This window comes from Camelus dromedarius, chromosome 6 (genome assembly GCF_036321535.1).
Source record: "Camelus dromedarius isolate mCamDro1 chromosome 6, mCamDro1.pat, whole genome shotgun sequence".
NCBI classification, from domain to species: Eukaryota; Metazoa; Chordata; class Mammalia; order Artiodactyla; family Camelidae; genus Camelus; species Camelus dromedarius.
This window is the reverse complement of record NC_087441.1, coordinates 64,993,292-65,014,128: the sequence shown is the minus strand read 5'-3', so window position 1 is coordinate 65,014,128 and position 20,837 is coordinate 64,993,292. Positions and strand designations below refer to the sequence as shown.

At 42.9% G+C, this 20,837-nt stretch overlaps 1 protein-coding gene and 1 long non-coding RNA gene across 5 annotated transcripts in view; one reads left to right on the top strand and one right to left on the bottom strand.

The window, feature by feature from the left end:
- Positions 1-1,393: 1,393 nt before the first annotated feature.
- TENT5A (terminal nucleotidyltransferase 5A) lies at positions 1,394-8,291 on the bottom strand. 2 transcript variants are annotated; one of them, XM_031455970.2, is made up of 3 exons: positions 8,024-8,291; positions 7,268-7,829; positions 1,394-6,147 (listed from the first exon to the last, which is right to left on the bottom strand). In XM_031455970.2, the coding sequence occupies exons 1-3, from the start codon at positions 8,041-8,043 to the stop codon at positions 5,371-5,373; spliced, it is 1,359 nt and encodes a 452-aa protein (XP_031311830.1). In that variant the 5' UTR covers positions 8,044-8,291; the 3' UTR covers positions 1,394-5,370. The 2 variants fall into 2 exon arrangements, with proteins under 2 accessions (XP_031311830.1, XP_031311831.1); XM_031455971.2 differs by having other exon boundaries at positions 8,079-8,290.
- An 806-nt stretch (positions 8,292-9,097) lies between these two features.
- Positions 9,098-20,837, top strand: part of LOC105090102 (uncharacterized) — a 232,586-nt gene continuing 220,846 nt past the window's right edge. For 2 of the 3 annotated variants that reach the window (XR_004138155.2, XR_010381469.1), the window contains exons 1-2: positions 9,098-9,271; positions 15,798-15,870. This is a non-coding gene — a long non-coding RNA (uncharacterized LOC105090102). Of the gene's footprint in view, positions 9,272-15,797; positions 15,871-16,056; positions 16,313-20,837 lie in introns of those variants that run through there. The other variant, XR_010381470.1, reaches the window with a different exon arrangement.

Below are 20,837 nucleotides of genomic sequence, written 5' to 3'. Positions count from 1 at the left end.
AAACCAAGCCCTGGGCCTTGCTGGGTGAAAGTCATTGTCATTTTAAAATAATTTCTCCTCCCCCTTTTCCTACCTGACTGTATTTGCTATTAGACTAAAGGACATTCATATTGTTTATTTCAAACTTGGTTCTCAGAAAGAAATTACAGTTTAATTTCTGAGGTATTTGATGATTTTAACAGTTCTTATTCTACTTTATATTTAAAAACTATGATTTTAATTTCCTTTTTTTTTTTTTTGCTTTTCTGAGTATTTTCTTTTCTTTTTGCCTTTTGTTTTCCTTCTTAAAGGAATTGAACGTTAAAGGAATAAGATTCCTAAGGAAAGAAAGAGTGGGTTTCTTCTCTCCAGGCTTAGTTAGCTTGGTACAGCATGCTGATCCAACTAGAAATAGCAGGGTGTACCAAAGTCCAGGAGGAGCTTAACATATACTGTCCTTATTCAACCTTCACTTAAAAAGAATTATGTGATGACCACAGACATGTGAGGGATGGTTGTAGAAGAATGAAGAGGTTGCAACAAAGGAAGAGAATAACACACAAATACCACCACCAAACCAAATAACCACTTTGCATTTTTATGATGTATATGTGAGGGCAGCTGGCTCTTAATATCAGAAGTGGTTCTTTCATAAATGTAGTGTCAAGCATACATTCTGTCCAACATCAGGACTTTGAATGGTTTTAAAAACCACAAGTATGTCCTGTAATAGTCTAGGCTTACCAAATTCTCATGCGACTAGTATTGAGAAAGTCTCCAAAACTACACACAAACACAAATTAATAAATACATGTACACTCCCTGGCGATGTGAACAGGTGAGATGACATTCAGTGCTCGTCAAAAGGGCCAATTCTTTGCACCCAGCACATGCATGAACACAGAGTACATTTGAGATCCTGTGATCACTCTCCCTTCCCCATCCCCTTCCAGTTATTGGCTCCCCAAATGTATTCCCTTCCTCCAGATGCAAACACTCTGAATAACACTACAGAGCCTCAAACAGATGATGTACGTATATAAAAACAGATGACTGAATCACAGCACTTGGGCTACTCACGAAAACCAAGGCCCACTCAGGGCTACTGCAGCCCGGCTGCTCAGAGCCATAAGTCTCTACTGATAACTGGAAAACAGCTCTGACTGGGTAGCTTAACACAGCTAAGTTAATGGCCAGATTGAAAATGCCAGCAGCCATCACCTAGGTTATTTTACAGCTCACTGAGCCAGTCAGAGATGGGCTGGTGGAAAGCTGGGCATTTTAATGAGTTATATTCCAATCAGAAGTTGATGAAGGTTGGTCTTCCCCAAATCCTGCCTTGTCTTTTCTCACAGACACGGGTTGTATTCAGATGATACAGTCTAGCCAGCACAGACACAAGTCAACACACAGATCAATAGAAAAAAATAACTTCTTTTTATTTACAAAAAAAAAAAAATCCAAATATTGGATGCTGTAAACAAAATTCACAATCTGTTCCCTCTAGCACTGATTCGAACATGTCAGTTTCTAAGAGTCCATTCTCCGTCAACTCCTTTTCTGCCTGTGACACAGTCTAAAGTGAAAATATTCCGGGTGCAGCTTGCTGCAATGGGACATCTCAGAGCAGGCAATGGTTGGAGAGAGGTTGGACAGAGAGACAGCCGGCGGGCAGAGCCATCTCCATTCTGCAAGGATTTGCAGCAAGTCTCGCCAAGTTACTTGACATCTTCCAACTTTGTATTTTGACCATGTACTTCATGAGCAAGCCGTTATTACAACAAAATATTACATAAAGATTCTCAGCACTGAAAAGGCTATGCTATAAGAGATCATAAAGAAAGATTATATTCAAATAGGTGCTATATATGAAAGTACTTTTTTTTGGCTTTTTGGTTTCATCTAACATATTTTGTCTTCAAACAACAACAACAAAAGCTTATTTTTGAACTGCTGACAGCTTTCAACATAATACGTTTCATTTACAGAAGAGTTCACAATATTTATTTGACAAGCATTGCGTTGAAAACAACTTTATGCACAATAAGGCAACCAACGATAAGCAAACAGAGAGGGGTGGTAAGAACAGTAGGTTCACTTTTCTTTGCGTTTCCTCCTTGGCCTGGCTTACAGACATCCTCCCATCCTTGCATTTCTTTTGGAGCCACGTTCAAACAGTCCACCGAATACCAAAGTAAGCAGATACTTGATCTCATTTCTGGACGGGAAAAGTCCAGCTTGATGTAGGACTTCTCGAGGCAACTCAATTTTTGCTGCAAATGAAGTAAATGTGGTAAAAGGGCACTATCACAGGTGAGGTGTTTCCTGATGTGCCAGACTCAACAGGTGAGAAGAGCCTCGAGACAGTAAAACTTCTTCCTGTTTTAAAGTCACAGCACGCTAGGCCAGATAAACACAAAGGTAAGCACATCACAGGCACTAATCAGGAGTTGAGAGCTGTTCTTTTCTCTGACCTATTACACATGGCTCTCTCTCACCAGACATTCAAATTTTTAGGCCACACATCCACAAAGAGAGACAAAAATTCCACTGTTTGTTCAACTACATATGCACAAGACTATAGTACAGACAAAAGAGAAATAAATTATATAAGTCTTAAAGTAAACGCAGAAGGTTGTCTTGAATACAGCCTGTTCTATCTGAATGGCAGTCCAACTATGCTACCAACCCTGGAGTAAGCAAGAAGAGAACATAAATATCTGAGAAAACAAATGAAAAGTGTATTTTCAAATAAGGCCCCTCCCAAAAAAACCTGTGTCATAAAATAACAGCAGGTTGCGGCTGTGGCAGAGCAGAGACCTCCAGATTCTTCCAAAATAGTGGACGACTCATTGGCCAAGAGTCAGGATGAGAAGGAAGAAGGCAGATCACCAGCTGCTCCCCCTGTGTTCCCGAGGGATCCCTTAGCTTTCTGTTAGAAAACCTCCAAACAGGTAAGTAGGCGGAGCTCTGGTTTCTGACAGTTCAGTATCCAGCTTAAATCTGCAAATGGAGTATTTCCTGGGAATTTCACAACTAATTTTTCAAACCCAGGGCTGGAGTGAGGGAGTCTGAGCCAACACAGGAGAAGAAAGAGTTCCCTCGGAAACAGTGAGTGGCAGTGCAGTAGCTGTTACAGCTTGGACAGAATTCACAGGGACGCTGCTACAGCAAACCCATCAAGTTCCTGTTAAGGCTTCAAAGAAACTGTGCAAGAAAGGTAGTTCAGATGGACTAAACTAGCCTCAAGCATCTGAGTGATGCTCAGGGAACAAACAAATTACACTGCCAGTAGGATGATGCTACTTCCTTCCCCAATCCCTCTTTAACCGATGACAGAAATCTGGTTGACTCCTCAGAGGAATTACCATAGTAAGTAGTCATCCACTAGAGTTGGTGGGGATTATGTGGCTGTTTCACAACACAAAGGGAAGGTTTTCAGGTGTTAGTTTTGTTTGTAACAAATGCATTTTCAGAGACCAGTGTCCAAAGGGATTAAGGGCTGAGAGAAGGGACAGGTTTAGGATTAGCTGTCACTGAACTGAAGTAGTAATGCCAGTTCATTTCACAAAGGTGTAACTGGTCTCTTGGGAAACAGAAAATAAAAGTTGGATTTGATTCAATGCAAAGTGACTGAATTTAAAGTACAGTACTAAATATTTAAATGCAGTGTGACAACCAGATCAAAGATGCTTCATATTGGTGTGAATTTATAAAATTTCATATATAATATACATCTCATATATAAATTTTAAGCAGTTGTGCAAATACTCTTTAAAAAGGGTCATTTCACATTTATTAAATTCTAGTGGTCCTGGAATGCAGAAGGCATTCATTTAAAAATTCATTTAAATATTCGTAAGTAGTGTTCAGATCACCAGAAATTCTTTTTAGCAGTCAGGGATTTAAATAGACTATCACTGATCCATTATCCATTGGATTATACACCATGGAGGTATGCAAGTATTACAAAAACTTAAACGGTTCAAACTGTCAAAACGGCAGTTCTGTACAAAGAGTGCTCTGCCAAACAAATATTCTCCCATTTGTGGAATTCCATGCCTCACAAAAAAAGGAAAAAAAAAAAACTCACTAAAAAATGTATAATCTCTGCTCTTCCTATCAAATATATTAACTGTTTTCCTCCTTCATTTGCTTTTAATTTTTTTAGATGTGGGTTTTAACTCATCACTGCAATATGCCCACGTCTCATGTCATCCTGTTGAAAACATAAAAGCACACAGTATTTAAACATTTCCTATTTGCTACAATATTCTAGACCATAGCCAATGTATTGTGTGTATATACACATATCACAAATATGTATATATATACACATAATATGCACTCACATACACATGTAGCTATAATATCACACCAACAATGTTAACTTTATACAAGTATTTGCCAAGAAAAAAAATAGGGCATTTCCTCCATCATTCACAAGCTTATGTGTTATTTTCTTCTTGAGTCCCTGATAAAACAAAAGTCATTAAACCACAAAATTTTTCCACTTCAAATTTTCAGAAGGCAACAGGCACTTTGATGTGTACTGGTGTGTAACAAATATAGTAACTCTTTATATATTCTACTATATCTCTTCTACTTGGGTATTTTTATCTGTTAAATCTTTGGTCCTTGAGCATACTTTCTTTGCTACAGCTGTTTTTGCTTGCATTTTCACATTTAAAAAATGCGAGCTATGCACGCAGCTGGAAATAATGGATTGTGTCATCATAAGTTCTGCTGTTTGTTATGAGAACTTCACCAACCTACTACTGTTCATTCGGAGCAAGCCGTTTCTATCAGCGCAAGAGGAGAATTCCACAGAAAGCACTTGCTGCAAGTCTCAGATAGTAATTCCAATGTTGGAATTCCCTTTCTTCCTCTATTACTGTTACTATCTTAACTCCTGAATTGATAATTAAGTTGGAGTGAGACCTTTTTTCCTCTGTGTTTTCCCTTTTGTGAATTCCATCTTACAAGAAAGTCTACACTTTTCTTTTTTTCCTATGGCAAAGCTATGGGAGCAGGTAGTGCAAACCCATATTGTCATCAAGCATTTTCTTTCTTTCCCTTGTTATTTTAGGCAAACCTGGTTGCTTTTAATGACAGGTCTCTTTTGTTTCAGGATAGAATCCAATGGGGCAGGAGGATCAGGTTAGGAGGGTTGATGGTAGGGGGGAAGGGGAGGGTGGTCATTTTGAGATCATGCTCCCATACCTATGAAAAGATCCAAAGCTTTGCCAAGTTTAAAACCAGGAGCAGATCATCATTGCACAAAACACATCCCTAATCAGGGCTGGGTCACTCAGCCCTTTTTATTCTTTTCTATTTTTTTTCCCTATCTTGTCTGAAATGGCTTCCCCACTGGACATTTTTAAATGATTCTTAATTGCAGGGTAGCCAAGTGGAGTATGTCTGTTGTTGGCATGTGAATACCGGCTGGACCTGTGCAATGTAGTAATTGCTAAAGTTGGCATCTGCTACATAGGGGGCTGGCTGGTAATAGCAAGTGACATTTGCCACATTGGGGATGACATTTTGGTCAGCTAGCACCCGGATAGCCAGCATTGTGATCAGGTTTAAAGTCTGTCTTCTCTCATGTCCCATCAGGCACACCGTACTCTCATTCACCACTCCATGAAGGGTCATGAGATAGTCATACTTGCGGTCTTCCAATCCCACGAAGTGGTTCTGCAAATAGGACTCCAGTTTTCTCTGCTGCTCTCCAATGTCTGAGAAGTCAATGAAGAACCTGGAACACATATACCTCTGAAGGGTCTTGATCTCATCAGAGGCGGGCCTAAAGCCCCTCACTAAGAGGTTGCAGTACTTAAGCAGGCCTCCCCCCCTGATTTCTTCTGGGTTCCTGGTAGCAATGATCTTGTTACAAAGGTGATCAAAGGCTTCGTGGAAATCCCCGTAGACACTCTCCCCGATTATCGTGGGGTGAAACGTTTCAGTCATTGGGTTCTCTGAACATTCATAAAAGAGGAGAAGAGAGTCTAATTTGATTTGAAAAGAATCTACACTAAATTCAAACTGCCTCCGGAGGGAATCCACAAATTTCAGTTCCACATTTTTGCCACTGTTGTTTGACAGGGATATGAGACTCCATCGGTCAGAGTCATTGCACACTTTAACCATTTTCTGCACATAAGCTTCCTACAATTTAAAAGATAAAACAAGAAGATGAGCACACCTAGAAAAAATAATATATAGATAAATAAATAAATGCATCCTCGGCACAACTGAGAATTACTCCTTCCCTTTTGCTTTGTCAAGTTTCAGCAAAACACTACCTACAGGTTTAAACATTAGTCTTTTTGAAAACAAAACAAAAAAAATTTAACGAGTGGTTTTGCCGTCGGGGAAAGAGGCTAGAAGTAATAGTTTGAGGCTTTTGGCAGACGGAGGATAGCACCAAGAGCTTCTGTTGTCATGTCTGACTTTGAAATGTTATTTTTTGAAAACAGTCTTCTAGGTACAACAGTCACACACTACCACCACAATACTCAAAAATCAGAATAGAAGGGCATACAGTGAAAAGTTGATCTCACCCTTGTCCCCAGTCACCCAGTACTCCCCCGCCCCCGAAGCAACTGATTTAATCAGTATCTTTCAGGTCCCTTCAGGGATTCTGCAGTTAGTATCAAATATGAACTAAATCCAGACATTCGGGGACGCTGGTTCCCCACACAGTTTTAACTAACTGTATAAACCGCGCTTTGAACCAAAGTGAGGAGGTGGGGACTCATTATATCCTGAACAGATGAACCAACTCGGAGAAGCACCGAATATATCCTTAACACACGGAGTCAGCTGAATTCAGCTAGGGAATCTAGTCACACTTTCCAATACAATAATAAGCCCATTAACTCGACTCTCCTGCAGGCTGCTCTTTTCCCAAAGACTAAATCACCAAATGACTCAAGAGAAAAACAAAAGAAAAGGAAAAAACGATTTACATCATTTCACTCTTCCACTTAACAGAATCTACTCTGGACACGACTCAAGCAAGGGAAGCCAAGGGTTAAGAAATAAGGAGAAGGAAGAGCAGAGGAGGAAGCAGAAAGCTTGCGGCGCTGAAGCAGCAAGTAAACTAGAACGCTCCACACGGTCCACGCACCTCGGTTTACTCATTAAAAACCTCAAAAGCAAAACAGGCAAGGGCGCCCACACCAGTCAGGGCGGCAGATCGAGCCCCTCTGCCCACTGCACCGTACCCGCCCCCGAGCGCGGCCCGGTGCGGCCCCCGGCCCATTCCGGGGTTGGGGGGCTTTACCTTGAGCGTGAGTGGTGTGATCTTCTCCTTGTTCACCCCTTCGGGTAAGAAGTCCAACAGGCAGTCCAGCACGACGTCCTTCACAGTCTGAAACTCCTCTTCCCCGCGCAGGTCGGCGCAGAAGATGAGGTCCAGGTCCTTGTAACCCAGGCCGCTGTCCTGGTGCAGGACGTGGCTGGCGGCCGAGCCGTTGAGGCGCACGTCGCGGACGCCGATGCGCTTCTCGGCCAGGCGCCGCCGCACCACCTTCACGATCAGGCTGGGCTGCAGCTCGAGCGTGGGGAAGTTGCCGCGCCCGTGGATCGGGATGGTCTCGCTCAGGATGCCGTCCAGCCGCTGCACTTGCTCCCAGTTCAGCACGTTGCAGTGCGCCGTGGGACTTTCGCAATAGTCCAAGCAGGGCCCGCCGAAGCCGCCGCCGCCGCCGCCGAAGTCGCCGCCGCTGAAGTCGCCGGCCAGGGGGATGTAGGCGCCTCCGGCCAGCTCGTCCTCGGCCATGGCAAAGTACCCTTCGCCTTCCGCCATGAAGTGCCCGCCGAACGCCACTGGGCCCTGGTCGGTCCTAGAAGAAAACGGGGAAGGAGCGCGGTGAGGACGCGCGGCGGCGGCGGCGGCGGGGCGGCGGGGGGCCCGCGGAGGAAAGAGCGCGCCCCCTCAGTTTTGGCCCCCGCCTCAGGGGCTCCCCGGAGACTCTCCCTCCCCAGGCCCCCGCGGTCCCCAGCCGCGCGCCCCGCGCCCCGCAGAGCAGCCCCGCACCAAAAGTATCTCTGATGCATCTGGAAAGCGCAAGCGGGAGTCCCGTCTGTGTCACCTGGAGGCGGCCGCCCCTTCTAGGAGCGCGGCGAGTAAGGAAGTGCGAGGCGACAACACTTTCAGGAGCTGCGACTGCGCTCCCGGCAGCGGCGAGTGACTGAGTCCTTCCCCGACCCCGGCCGCCTGCGCTGGACACTCCCGCCCCTCACCCCCGCCCGCGCTGCGCCGCCTCAGCCGCGGTGGTCCCGGAGGTGGCGGCTCCTGCTGCTGCTGCTGCCGCCGCCGCCGCCGCCGCCGCCGCCGCCGCCGCCGCCGCCGCCGCCGCCGCCGCCGCCGCACACGCTCCCGTCTCTGGAGCTTTAGCAGTTGTGTGAGGCAAATGTCCTCAGTACTTTTTTTATACCGGGGCTTCTCGGCGCTTCCGGGGCCCGGCGCCACACGCTCGCCACACCCTCCTCATCTGCATAGGGCGCCGCCCCCGCCCGCCCCGCGGCCGGAGTCTGGCGGAGCCGAGCGCTGCGGCGAGCGGTCCCCGGAGCGGGAGGCCGGCGGCGGTCCGTGTGTGCACATATAGGCATGGACATATATTTGATGTATGCCCGGCCCCCCTCCCCAGCCCCCGCCTCTCTAGTTTTTCCGCAAGGAGGAGACACTTCAGATGCCTCAGGAGTCTTAAGTGGCCCCCAAACACCGGGTCGCGGCTTAAGTCGCGCAACTGCAGAAACTTCCCAAACAGAAAATTCTCGTCAGACACAGCGCGGCATGATAGCTTAGTGATGGGGCTCCAAAGGTTCTTCCCGACCTCTTCTTAAGCAGTGTATGGTGTAGAATTAGACCGTTGACCCCATTAATAAACCGGGTCTCGGTGTGAACGAAGGAGTCCACTTCCCGGTGCCAGTCCGTCTCGGCGTGCAAGGGGCAGGGCTCGCTCTCTGGGTTTCGATTCTTGAAACCGCGGGTGACAGGGGAGCTCGGGGCGAGCCCGCGGAGCGCCGCGGCGGCGGCGGCGGGGGCGGGGCCGAGCGTGCGTCCGTCTCCCGCGCGCGAGCGGCTCGGGGACGACGGGAGCGCGGCGCGGGCCAGCGCGCGTCCTCGAGCGGACGCCCCGGAGGGTCGGGCGACAGGACTGGCGAGTGGCCAGTGGCCGAGGACGGGGCGGGGCCGGAGCGCGGCGCGGGGCGGAACGCTTGGCGGCGCGTTCTCTGGCCGAGAACCTGAGGAGGCGAAGCGCGTTCGTCGCCTGGCGCTAAGGTTTGGCTTTTTCAAATGAATGTAAATGTCAGCGTGAAATGAGCTAGTTTGCCACGAGCCGTGAAAGTACAAGTTCAAAGGATACAAGAGTGCCTCCCCCAGCCCTCAACTTCGGTCGCCTTATCGGATGAAGTGTAGCGTTATCTCCGTGCGCGCCCGCGCTCACACTTCAGTCTTTGCTAGAAAGCGCCCCCCCCTTGCTTCTGGCCGTCGATTCTGGCCGCTTGCTGCCTCTTTACAAACTGAGAGTAACTTGCCTTAACTTGGTGGTCGCGGGAGGCTGAGGTGGGAGCAAAGGTGGGGGGGCGCGCCTGGAGAGCGGAATCCCCCGCCCGTGGCCCGGTGCCACCCCAGCTCCCCAACCTGGGAGGAAGACCCACCCTCCCTCCGAATTGGGGGAGCTCCGGCCCAGTCACCAAAGCTGTGCGCCTGGGGGTGTGAGGGGGGCGGGGATGGGGGGGGACGGTCGCCCGCGGAGCATCCGGCTGCGTGGCAACGCCGCCCCCTGCCGGTGACCTGCGGAGCTGAGTCCCAAAGCGGAGGAACCGTTCGGAACTCAGATGGAGGCAGTTATCCTTAAGCGCCTGCCTCACGGTGGGCGGGGGTGTCGGGGAAGGGACCCTAGGACAAGCACACAGCTCTCATAGGCCCATCGCTTCCCCGAAAGCACGCTCGTGTATCCAGCCATCCATGCGTGAATGCATCCATGTTACTCAGGCATTCCGAAAAATAATGTGTGTGTATGTATAATGTATATATGATTTGACTACGTGTTATGTGCCAGGCACCAAGCTAAATGCTAAGGATTTAAGAATTACAGCGTTTTACACAGTCTAGTGGGCATGACAGGCCAAGTACGTAATTATGGTTCATGTACATGTATTATGAGCAAGGAATGTTACAACAGAGAGAAGCGGTGGGCTGACTGGGACCAGGGGAACTGGGAGAGAAGACCAGAGGAGAGATGTCCTTTCAATTGGATCTTGAAAAGTAGATTTTCCTTGGTAGTTGAGGACAAAGGAGGTAGGTGCTATAAGCAAAGGGAAAAGTATAAGAGATTATTAGAATTAGAGTTTGAGAAAGGATATATAGGCCACCATGGTGAGGACTGAGATTGGTGATGAATTTGGATAAAGTTCGGGGAGGTTCCCAGAACTTACTGAGCACCTCTGGGCTGTCCTCTGCTTAGCTCTTGACACATAAAACCTAATTTAATCGTCAGTTGAGAAGATACTCTATGTCACAGGGATTTGGAAACAGGAACTGATAGGTAAAGAGACTTGTTCAAGTTTCATGGCTAATAAGTGGTGAGGTCAGGCCCTGAACCCAAACCAGTTCTCTGTTCTATTTAGCTGTCATTTTCAGGAATGGGATACCTGTAGCTTACCAGTACCTCCTTATTGGAAAGCAAGACAAAAACAGCAGGAAAAACGGTAAGAAAGAAAAAGAAAAGCCCTGTTTCTCTCAAAAACGTTTCTCTCAAAGGCTAGTATGAATTCTGCCCCTTAAAACAAGGGCAGAGGAATAGATTGTGTATTAGGTGTACCGCATGGAAAAAATCAAGGGTTTATAGCCCCACGGCCATTATTTTGATCTTTATTTTAACACATTTTCGGAAGAGGTGAAAAAATACACCTGAAGCTAACTCAACATTATAAATTAACTATATATACTTCGATTTTCAAAAATGGTTTTAAAAAAAAGCAGAAGAGTCTCAGAGCTGGTGAGTACCCGTGCTTCATGCATGCCTGCAGTTTTGTTCTGTGGGACAAAAGGAATCTGCATTTTACTGAGTCTTTCATGTGATCCTGACACAAGGACCCAGCCACACTTCACACCGCACTGACAAGGGCCACTGCAATCTGGTTCTCTGGGTGGGGACCCTCTCCACGGCAGAGGCTGCTCTCCTCGGCCCAGCTGCTCCCATGGCCTCTCCTGAGAATGGAGGGCATGGACAAGAGGGAAAAGTGGAGCAAGAAGCCAGGCACGGGGGACCTGCGATGCATCAGACCCTGTGCTGGGGAAAAGATGAGTCTCAGTGGCAGTAGGGAAAGACTCCTTTTCCCAAGCTGCCAGGACTTTGTGGCTGACACTTCCCCGACCACAAAGCCTTCCCCCTCCCAGCTGGGTTCTCCCTTTACAGCATCCTTCCAAATCCCCATCATCCAGACCCACTACCTCCTGCAATAGGACATCTGGGAGATCTTACTCTTGGCAGCACTTGATGGTGCTTTGACTGTATTCATATGTGCCTGACTCGTAGTGGCCATTGGATACATACTGTTGAACGAAAGCATCTATTGTTCTTTGTCCCTCTTCTCCCTATCTTCAAACTGAGATAATAATTTACACATTCAGGGGTGGGGGGGAAATATTCATCCTTACATGAAATTGCAAATTTTACAACTGCAAGCATTTTTTTCCCCTAGATACCCAGAGTAATTATCAAATGAGAAAGTCTATACTTTCAGACACATTCACGGCCAAGATCATCTTTCATTGCAGTTATCCTCAGATTAAATGTAGATGCAGAGTTGCCATATATGTGTGTAGGTATATATTTATTTTAGGCTTAACTTCTGAATCTATTTGGTAAATAATTTACCTTTCCTCATTTTAAAAGGGAAAAAAAGATCTGTGGCAATATGATGCTATGTGTCTCTACCTGTAATTCTTAAAAGAAAGCTTTACATACATTTTTAAAGAAAGAAACACTGTGATTAGTTGACCTTGATTTAAAAGGTACAGTAACAATCAATCTGGATTTAGTACAATAAGAAGAAATTAAGTTTTGGCCTGAATAGTAGTTACCATTATTGAGTCGGTTATAATGTGCCAGACAGTATGCTTAGTATTTCATATACATCATTTCCTTTAAACTTTTCAAATATCAGAGCTTTACATAACATGTCTCTGTTTTCCAGATAGGGAAAATGAGGCAGAGGAAGGCTCAGTAACTTACAGAAGTGGCAGAACTTTGGTTCAGAGCCAAGCGTGTGGCTACTCTCAGTCCCTTTCCTCCTGAGAGCCTGTCTTCTCCCTGTCTTAGACTGAAAACTTACTGGAACTGCCCTCTGCTCCTTCTCTCTTTCCAAGTTCTTTATGTTCAGATTGAACACAACATCAAAGACCAAGCTGTTTTATCCTGAAACGGCTTCTGGGGCCTGAATGCACAGGGACCTGCAATTCCTGAAATTTCTGATGGGAATTTCTTCATCGGTCAGGAAGGGCCTGCTTCCATGGCAAGGTGGACGGAGCAAGCTAGCAGCCTCCAGAGAGCCTGCGAGAAGCTCCCACCCACGCTGAAACACAGTGGGAGGTTTGGAGCCTGCCCCAAGTTCACTAAGCTGTCATGCTTCCTTTCCCACTTTGCTTTGTCTGCTTCATGTCTTTTCAGAAGGTTTCAGAAGATAAGAAGCAAACAAATACGCAGTGATTCCCCCAAGCTCTTACCCAGAAGGAGAGAGAGAAGAGCTCAGAAAAGTGCTCTTAGGCTGACTTCTTTTGCCCCATATTCTTTGTCTTGCTCTGGGTCTTTTCACACCAGCCCTTTCCACACCCTCCATTGATTTTTCCACCTTCCACTGCTTCTGCTCTTTGATCTTTTCCACCAAAAGTGTCAGGACCCCATAGAAACACATCGCCCCCCCCGCCCTACCCCCCAGGGAAGAGCAGTGACAAGGTGAAGAATTTGTGCCACTCCCTATCCCCTTGCTGCTCACTGCCTTCATAAGGCAAAGCCCAGTGATTCCCAGGCCACTGAGGGACAGACAGGCGTCCTTTCTCAAGCATGCACGTGCAGAAGTCCACATTGCAGAGCAAACTGGCACTCTCTCTGCTGTCCAGTTAGCATTAGTAGGACAGCAGCCAATCACAGCACTTCATGTAAAAATCAGAACTCACTTGGGAAACTAAATTACCTGTTTTCCCAGGAAACGGTGCTTGTGAAACAACTTTCTCCATATTTTCAGGGAAATAAATGTTTAACCAGGGCCTATTGAAGGCCAGAAACATCGTAAGTCATACAATGTCTAGATTAGTTTGGGAATAGCTGTCCAACTTTTAATTACTTGTATGGTTATTAGCAATCAACAGGTTAACTTCTGTAATTTAGACTTTTCAACTCTTTTCAATCTATATTATTTTATCTTCAAAATTATTCTGACCAATGTGCAGTCCTAATTTTAAAGATGAAGAAAGACTAGGTGGTTTTCACAAGTTTACATAGCTAGTTATAGAAAAATGAAAGTTACACTTAGTTGCTCTCAGTCATGGGCCAGCACTCCTTTCTGGTGACCACAATGTTTAATCTTATATCTGTAAATATATTTAAATGATTGGTAACAAATCCTTCAGTTTGAAGGGATCCTCTAGCTACACAGAGAGTCATTTGTGTGGCCTACATTCTCACCTGTGAACATCTTACAAAGAATCCTTACTCTACTGTTGAGCATCTTTTAAGTGTAATTTCCTAAGGTTATTTTTAAGGGTATTTATTTGAAGTGTATGACCACATAAAAATAGTTCTGTGTTCAGTCACGGATCAGTGAGCTTAGGAAATTCAGTATGCAAGCAATAAATACAGTGGACAGTCCTGCATCGTCACTCTTAAAGTCAGACTCAATATAGATTGTCCTCTAATAGAATTCTTCATCAGAAAGACTAGCCGGTATTTTCTTGTGCTACTACCAGTGCCAGTTACGCCAGAACATCTTCCTGTTTTGACATCTTGGTGAAACACTTGTCGTTTCAATCCATGTTGCAAGTCCCGTGGATCAGACAGTTTTCTTTACCCCAGCAAAAGAGACATTCAAAAGTCACATTCATTTGGAAAGATGGAAACTAGAAATATACATATATTTTCAAAACCTACCAAATATGAATAAGTAAACTGCTTTTCCCCAAAGTAATATTTATATTATGAGTTTTTCCTTCTGCAAGTTTGTACTAGGAGAATGTTTAACTTCTCTGAGGAAAATGTTGATGTTTACCTGTGTTTATAAAGCTTTGAGAGGATACAAGGGGGATATAATGAATTATTCCTCTTTTCTAAAAGGAATTTGGCCGAAATATTTGTGTACCTTGTGAAAGGAAAAAAAAAAAAAAAAAAAGACCGTCTTCTGTGGGTATACCCAGCTCGTTTTGATATATTTTCAGCCAATTCTTACTATGTACCTATGTTGATATATTTATTGGCCACTGATAGTTGATTTATATGAGCTTTCAACATTTCAGCGATAATTAAACATGGTATATATTCATTTTATTAGCACCACTTTGATATGCTAGATTCAGAAATTGCATAACTAACATATGAATTTGTAGCAGCTGCAAAAAGTGCATTTGCTCACTTGTTTAAACTATGCGCTGATTCAATAATACATTTACTTCCTTATTTGAAAGGATTATTTTTTAATATATCTACTATCATTTTCTTTTTAAGTCTTTTCCTCTTAACTTCCTTCCCTTCCCTTAAAATCAGCTGCTGCAAAGAAAGAAAGAACAAAGTAAATAGTACAACAAATGTTATCTTGATATTTGGGAGAAATTACTATGGAATACTGTAAGCAACCAAAAAACACATTTTCTTAGAACGTCTGAGAAACTCAACACAACAAATAATACTTAAAAGGAAGGTTTTTTTTTTTTTTCCTGAAGCTATTAGGATGATGAACATTTTTAAAAGACAGGTTTTTGAGTTTTTTTAACTGTTCAAATCAGACTCTGGAAAGATCAGTTTAACTACCTTGAAAATCCTGAACTCCTTAAGTATGAACGAGGAAACTGGCTATAGACTCCATGTCAGAGGAGCCCTAAGACACCTGGATTTATTCGAGCAATAGGGGATAAAAGAGATTCAAGTGTAACTGTCTAATAAGAAGAAAGACTTCAGGATGCTAGTGGATTAGGCATTACTTAAGAAGGTGTGGGAGAAAAAAAAAAGAGCTATTGAAGTTATTAATATAGGAACCATGGAAGCTTCTGACTGGAGATTGATTTGTAAGAAGCCACAACTCCAGCAGGGGTCCTAGGGATTAAAAGGGAATTTGGACTAACACATAATTAAGTAGCCACAGTTTAGATAAGATATCTCTAAAGGGCAGTAAACTAACTGCCCTCCAGCTTTTGAAATTTGTAATTATTCAATGAAGTGATTGCTTGGCATAAAAGAGGTGACATTCTTAATTTTTCTTTGCAGAAAGCCATTTTAGAATATTAAAAAGAAAAAAAAATATATGGCAACTGAGAGTCTTTGCCCCACAGCCTCGCCCTGGTTTCCGTTAAATTCTGAAGATACTCATTTTTTTCTTCACTGGCATTAATTTGGCAACCAGACTCACCCCGTCTACTTCATATGAGTTCTCTGTGAGCAGTAATTCAACATAATTGCTCTAACCAGGAATATATAGCTTTTCTGTGTGTTAAAAATAAATGCTTCTTGCATGTACCTGTGACTTTATTTTATTCTAGTCTTCTACTCCTGACATGTGGTGGACCATTATCTCTGTCCTTCTGTGTGTTACAGGGCTTGTTGAGAAGGTCACCATTAACAGGCACATGGACCTTGAACTCTCCGGAGCACCGAAAACACCTGCAAGGTTAGTCCATTTCATACTCAAGAGTAGCACACCTATATTTTTAATTCATTATTTGGAAAATAAAATTAGTAATCATAAAAATATAACCTGAAGAACAGTCATTATATTTCACTTTAAATTTTATTATAACATGATATATTTAGTAGTACTTTGAAATGTTTTCTGTTTTATTTGTTATAATTCTAGACCAACTGCAGAGATGACTTCAGAATATTTCTAACATGAAAGCAGTTACCCTTTGCGCATTGGACAGGTCATTATTTTGAGTCACACTGTCTTCATAAATCAAAGAAATTGAGTTATCATGACTAATTCTTAATCCACTTTGTGTCTAAAGATAGCAAACATTTGGATTAAAAAACTGAAAAACAGGCTAATTATTTAGATGTTTTATCTATGTGATATTAGACAGCCTGATGTCTGGTTAAACTTCTTGTTTTTAATAGAGCAAAATGGAAATTTCAGTTGTCTTCTAAATTTAATTAAAGACCAATTTGATAAAAACATTTACTCTGGAACTTGCATTATTGATTTTGAATGCCTGTATTGATCAAATTAAACCAGAGGCTTTACAGATTACATTTTAAGCTGCACTAAAACCTGGGTATCCCTAGCCTTCAGCTCCCCTTAAATCCTAATGCAGTGCCCAATCCCTGAATCGTTAAGTCTCAATATGTGTGTGTGTGTGTGTGTGTGTGTGTGTGTGTGTGTGTGTGTATTGCAGGAGGGGTTTGGTCACAGCTGCAGTGGTGAGAGTATGGTTAAACACAGGTGCTTATATCTTCCCTAATTTTTTCTCTAGATATTTGTTCTCTCACACATCCTTTCTCATTTCCTGTTCATGAATACAGATAAATGGCTATTGAATCAATCTTGTGCTATCAGCTGCTATTAACCTTTTGAAAATCCTTAAGGTCTGATCACTATGGTTACCTAAAAATCACCTGGAAAATAATCTAGATTAAGTAGCTTAAATCTGTGTGTTGCTAGTAAAATTTTTCTACTTAGGAAGATAATGGTTTGTGTGTTGCTAGTAAAATTCTTCTACTTAGGAAGATAATGGTTTCAGTTGGAATATGGTCAACTTTAAAGTTTTAATAAATGTCCTCAATGCTATTATAAAGCAAAGTTTCCAATTTTATGATCGTTTGATAACACATTTTTCTGAAGCCCCAGTTAGGTATGATTAATGGTATTTTACTGCAGATTTAACTTTTCTCTCTTGTTTATTTTTCAATGCTTCTGGGAATACTTCAGAAGTTTTCACCACTGTTCTCTTTTTTAATCAAGTGATGAATCAAGAATAATCAGTTTTCAATTTCAAATTATGCTTTCATACATGAGATATAAAATTTAAAATATAGCATTTACTTATACGAGGACATTATGTTACTACTTATTCAAATTCTATGTAATAAGCATTTTGTTTAAAACTTTTGCTCTTTTTATATTCTTAGAACGTTTAAGTATAGTGACTATATATCTCAAAAGAAAATGATGTGGCCTGAAAATACTAATATGCTTATGAGGACAAAGGACTAGTGCATTTTAAATCTGTTTAGTTCTTCAAAAATCTAAGATTTGATGGTCATCCAACCCGCTAATAGGATTCTGATTATGCCGTCAGTTCATTCCTCGCTGGCAGCAGCGTTTCATATCATCTATTGGTTATTGTTAAGTTACAGCAGAAATGAAATATAGGGGATTCAATTCCACATTCACAAACCCATAGAGATATCGCCATACTCTTCCACTTAAAGACTTTTATGCACCTAATTGAAAACTCACCACAAATACCAGTTTTGTGAAATTGAAATGTAAGTTATTCTCCCAAAGCTTGTAGACAAATGTGATGTCTCACTGAAGAGCACTGGAGTCTTCTCAAATACGGGGGGCCCAGTTTTATGTCTCTTGCTGTGACTTTTTGGCTGTCCATAAGGCTCCCTTCACCTTTGGCCTCAGCCAAGTTTGCTTTCATTTGGGGCCAATACCACTTTGTTTTTTTAAATCCAATTTTGGCTAATAAATGTCTATAATATATCTTATTATATTAAATTGTGCTCGGAAATTGAACTTTGATTACAATCAAGTAGAACATATCAAATATGATATCATTATAGCATAAGTTGTTTCAGCATCTGTGCTAGATTACATTATCCACACACATGAAACAGTCAGATTTCTGACTGGACCATCCCCTGCAGGCAATGACCTGCTGCTTCTTGCCAGTTAAATTCTGTTTTCCTTTATTGCTCTCACTGTTAGTGGATTATCCTCATAATTCCATAAATGCTGTTGAACTCCCAGTGGTTTCTTCTTATCTGTTACATTATTCCAGTATAAGATACCACTTTAAGAAGGGAGGGAGGGAGGAAGAGAAAGAGGGAGGGAGGAAAGAAGGAAGGAAGAAAGGAAGAAGGAAAAAGGAGAAAAAGTCTGCTCTTACAGAACCTCACAAACCATTTTCAATCAGGACTTAGGTAATACCTCAAACCCTAACCCAAAAATAGCCAGTTCATGTTGTTTTTAATAAATTTTAATTCAAAGCATCTTAGCCCTAGGAAGAAACTATGTTTGACTGCCTTAGTTAATGCCACATCTTACTATTCGTTGTTTGGGAAAAGTCAACAGCTGTCTCAGAAATAGCCGAGTGCATTATTCTAAAATGAAGTGATTAAATCATGAGGTTGAGGGTCGGTTACAGGAACCAGGGGATGGATATTTTTTCCCAGTTTTTTCACATAGGTTTTTTACAACAACAATTATTCCCTTTAAAGAGAGCCCATACTTCATTTGATGTGGTCGAAGTAAACTCTCTTCAAGGTTGAGCCTCAGGGGGAGGGAGAAGGAGTAAAATAGTTAACACTAATCTTTGTTGGGGGATTATAGGGGCCCAGAGAAATGTGGCCTGTAACACCCACCATACATGCACATTTATGTCATAGCTTTGGAGAAATGATCCCCTAGTGCTGAGCTGAAGAGGAATAAACACAAGCTTGTAATGGTTGGCCAAGCTGGAAGAGCAGACTGGGTGATGTTAAATGAGAGAATACAAGTCAGTGGATCTTAGAGTGTGCCTGGGATTTTGTAGGCTAACTCTTCTGCAGGAGCTGGAGTGGAGCCTAAGGCCTAGCGGTAGAAACCCACGATGGCAAAGGGAGGGGCCGCGAGCCAGGTGGCATCAAGCCCTGGGAAATGGGAGTTCAAAGGATGCTCCTGACCTCAGGCTTCAGGGAATTCTCTCTCAGAGCATTCATCTTGAAGCCCAGCCTAAATGTAGCTGATTCCAGGTCCCACCTGAACTCAAAAGAAGGTATATCCTGATCTCTATCTTCCAACTGGCTGCTGGTAAAGCATTACACCATGTACAAAATCTACTTGTAGATCTGGGACTACTGAGATAGAAATAGGGACTTTTATGTATGGAGGTTCCTTAAAAAGCTAAAAACAGAGTTACCATGTGATCCAGCAATCCCACTCTTGGGCATATATGCAGAGAAAACTCTAATTTGAAAAGATGCATGCACCCCAATGTTCATAGCAGCACTATTTACAATAGACAAAACATGGAAGCAACCTAAATGTCCACTGACAGATGATTGGATAAAGAAGATGTGGTGTGTGTATATGCAATGGAATATTACTCGGCCATGAAAATGAAATAATGCCATTTGCAGCAACATGGATGGACCCAGAGATTATCATACTAAGTGAAGTAAATCAGAGAAAGACAAATATCATATGATACCACTTATATGTGGAATCTAAAACAATGGCACAACTTATTTACAGAGTAGAAACAGACTTACTTATATAGGAAACAAACTTATGATTACCAAAGGGGAAAGGAAGGAAGGAATAAATTAGGAATTTGGGATTTGCAGATACTGACTACTATATGTAAAATAGATAAACAACAAGGTCCTACTGTAGAGCACAGGGAACTATATTCAATACCTTGTAATAACCTATAATGAAAAATATATATGAAAAAGAATAGATATATATATGTATAAATGAATCACTATGTTGTACACCAGGAACTAACACCACATTGTAAATCAACTGTACTTCTAAAAAAAAAAAGGTTAAAGAAATAAATAGGGGCTTTTAGTCCCTAGGACAGAACTTTTACAGTACTTCTTCAATAGGACTGCCTGTGTACTAAGCTGGCGCGTTATCCATGGTATCAGTGACAGGAAGGATTTCCAAAGTTAGAGAAGTGGTTGTTCAAGGCTGGAAACATCTTCCATATTAAAGCACCACATAAAACCCTCTAATTAAGTTCTGAGTCAAGAAGAGATCTTAAAGAGAACCACCAGCTGGCAGGAGCTGGTCTTACCAACAGCCTCTGACCCTTTCACCTGAGCACTGTCTTTCTGTACGGTCTGTCACTTTGATTACATCTGTCACCACTAATTCTGGGACCTGAGAGCCTCTCTTTAAATTGTTGGCCTATGTGTAACTCCCCCCTTCCTTTTCTTCATTCTTCTTGTGCAACAGAGACGTGTTGCATTTTCTATATCAACGTGATTCAGTACCAAACTCAGATGAAAAGGCATTCATTACAGGCAAGATGCCTTGCATAAAGTCACATTTCCAAAGTCCAAATTCTTGATCCTAAGATGAATACGATGCAGCCCCTAGAACTGTGTGATCTCCTGCTCTGTGTCCTCCCACCACCCCATCCCTATGTGGTAATCAGTCAAAGTTTTCTACCTGTCATATTTTAATTCATGTTTCCAGCATGTTAGATATTCACACAATAGGCTGAAATAGGTAGTAAGAAGGGATGATTTATTCCAACTAGGTTGGTCAAGAAAGGCCTCTCTGTAGAGAGAATAATTAAGCCAAGAACTACAGGAGAAGCCGCTGCTAACCATGACGAGTTGGGGAAAGAGTGTTCCTTGCAGATGGAGCAGCCTGTACCCAGGCAGCAAGAATCTGGTATTCCAGAGGTAAAGACA

Coding starts and splice junctions, on each gene's coding strand:
- TENT5A (XM_031455970.2), bottom strand. CDS start 8,043: ATGCATCAGAGATACTTTTG. Junction 7,830..8,023: donor ATGCATCAGAGATACTTTTG/GTGCGGGGCTGC, acceptor GTTTTCTTCTAG/GACCGACCAGGGCCCAGTGG. Junction 6,148..7,267: donor TCACACCACTCACGCTCAAG/GTAAAGCCCCCC, acceptor TTTAAATTGTAG/GAAGCTTATGTGCAGAAAAT.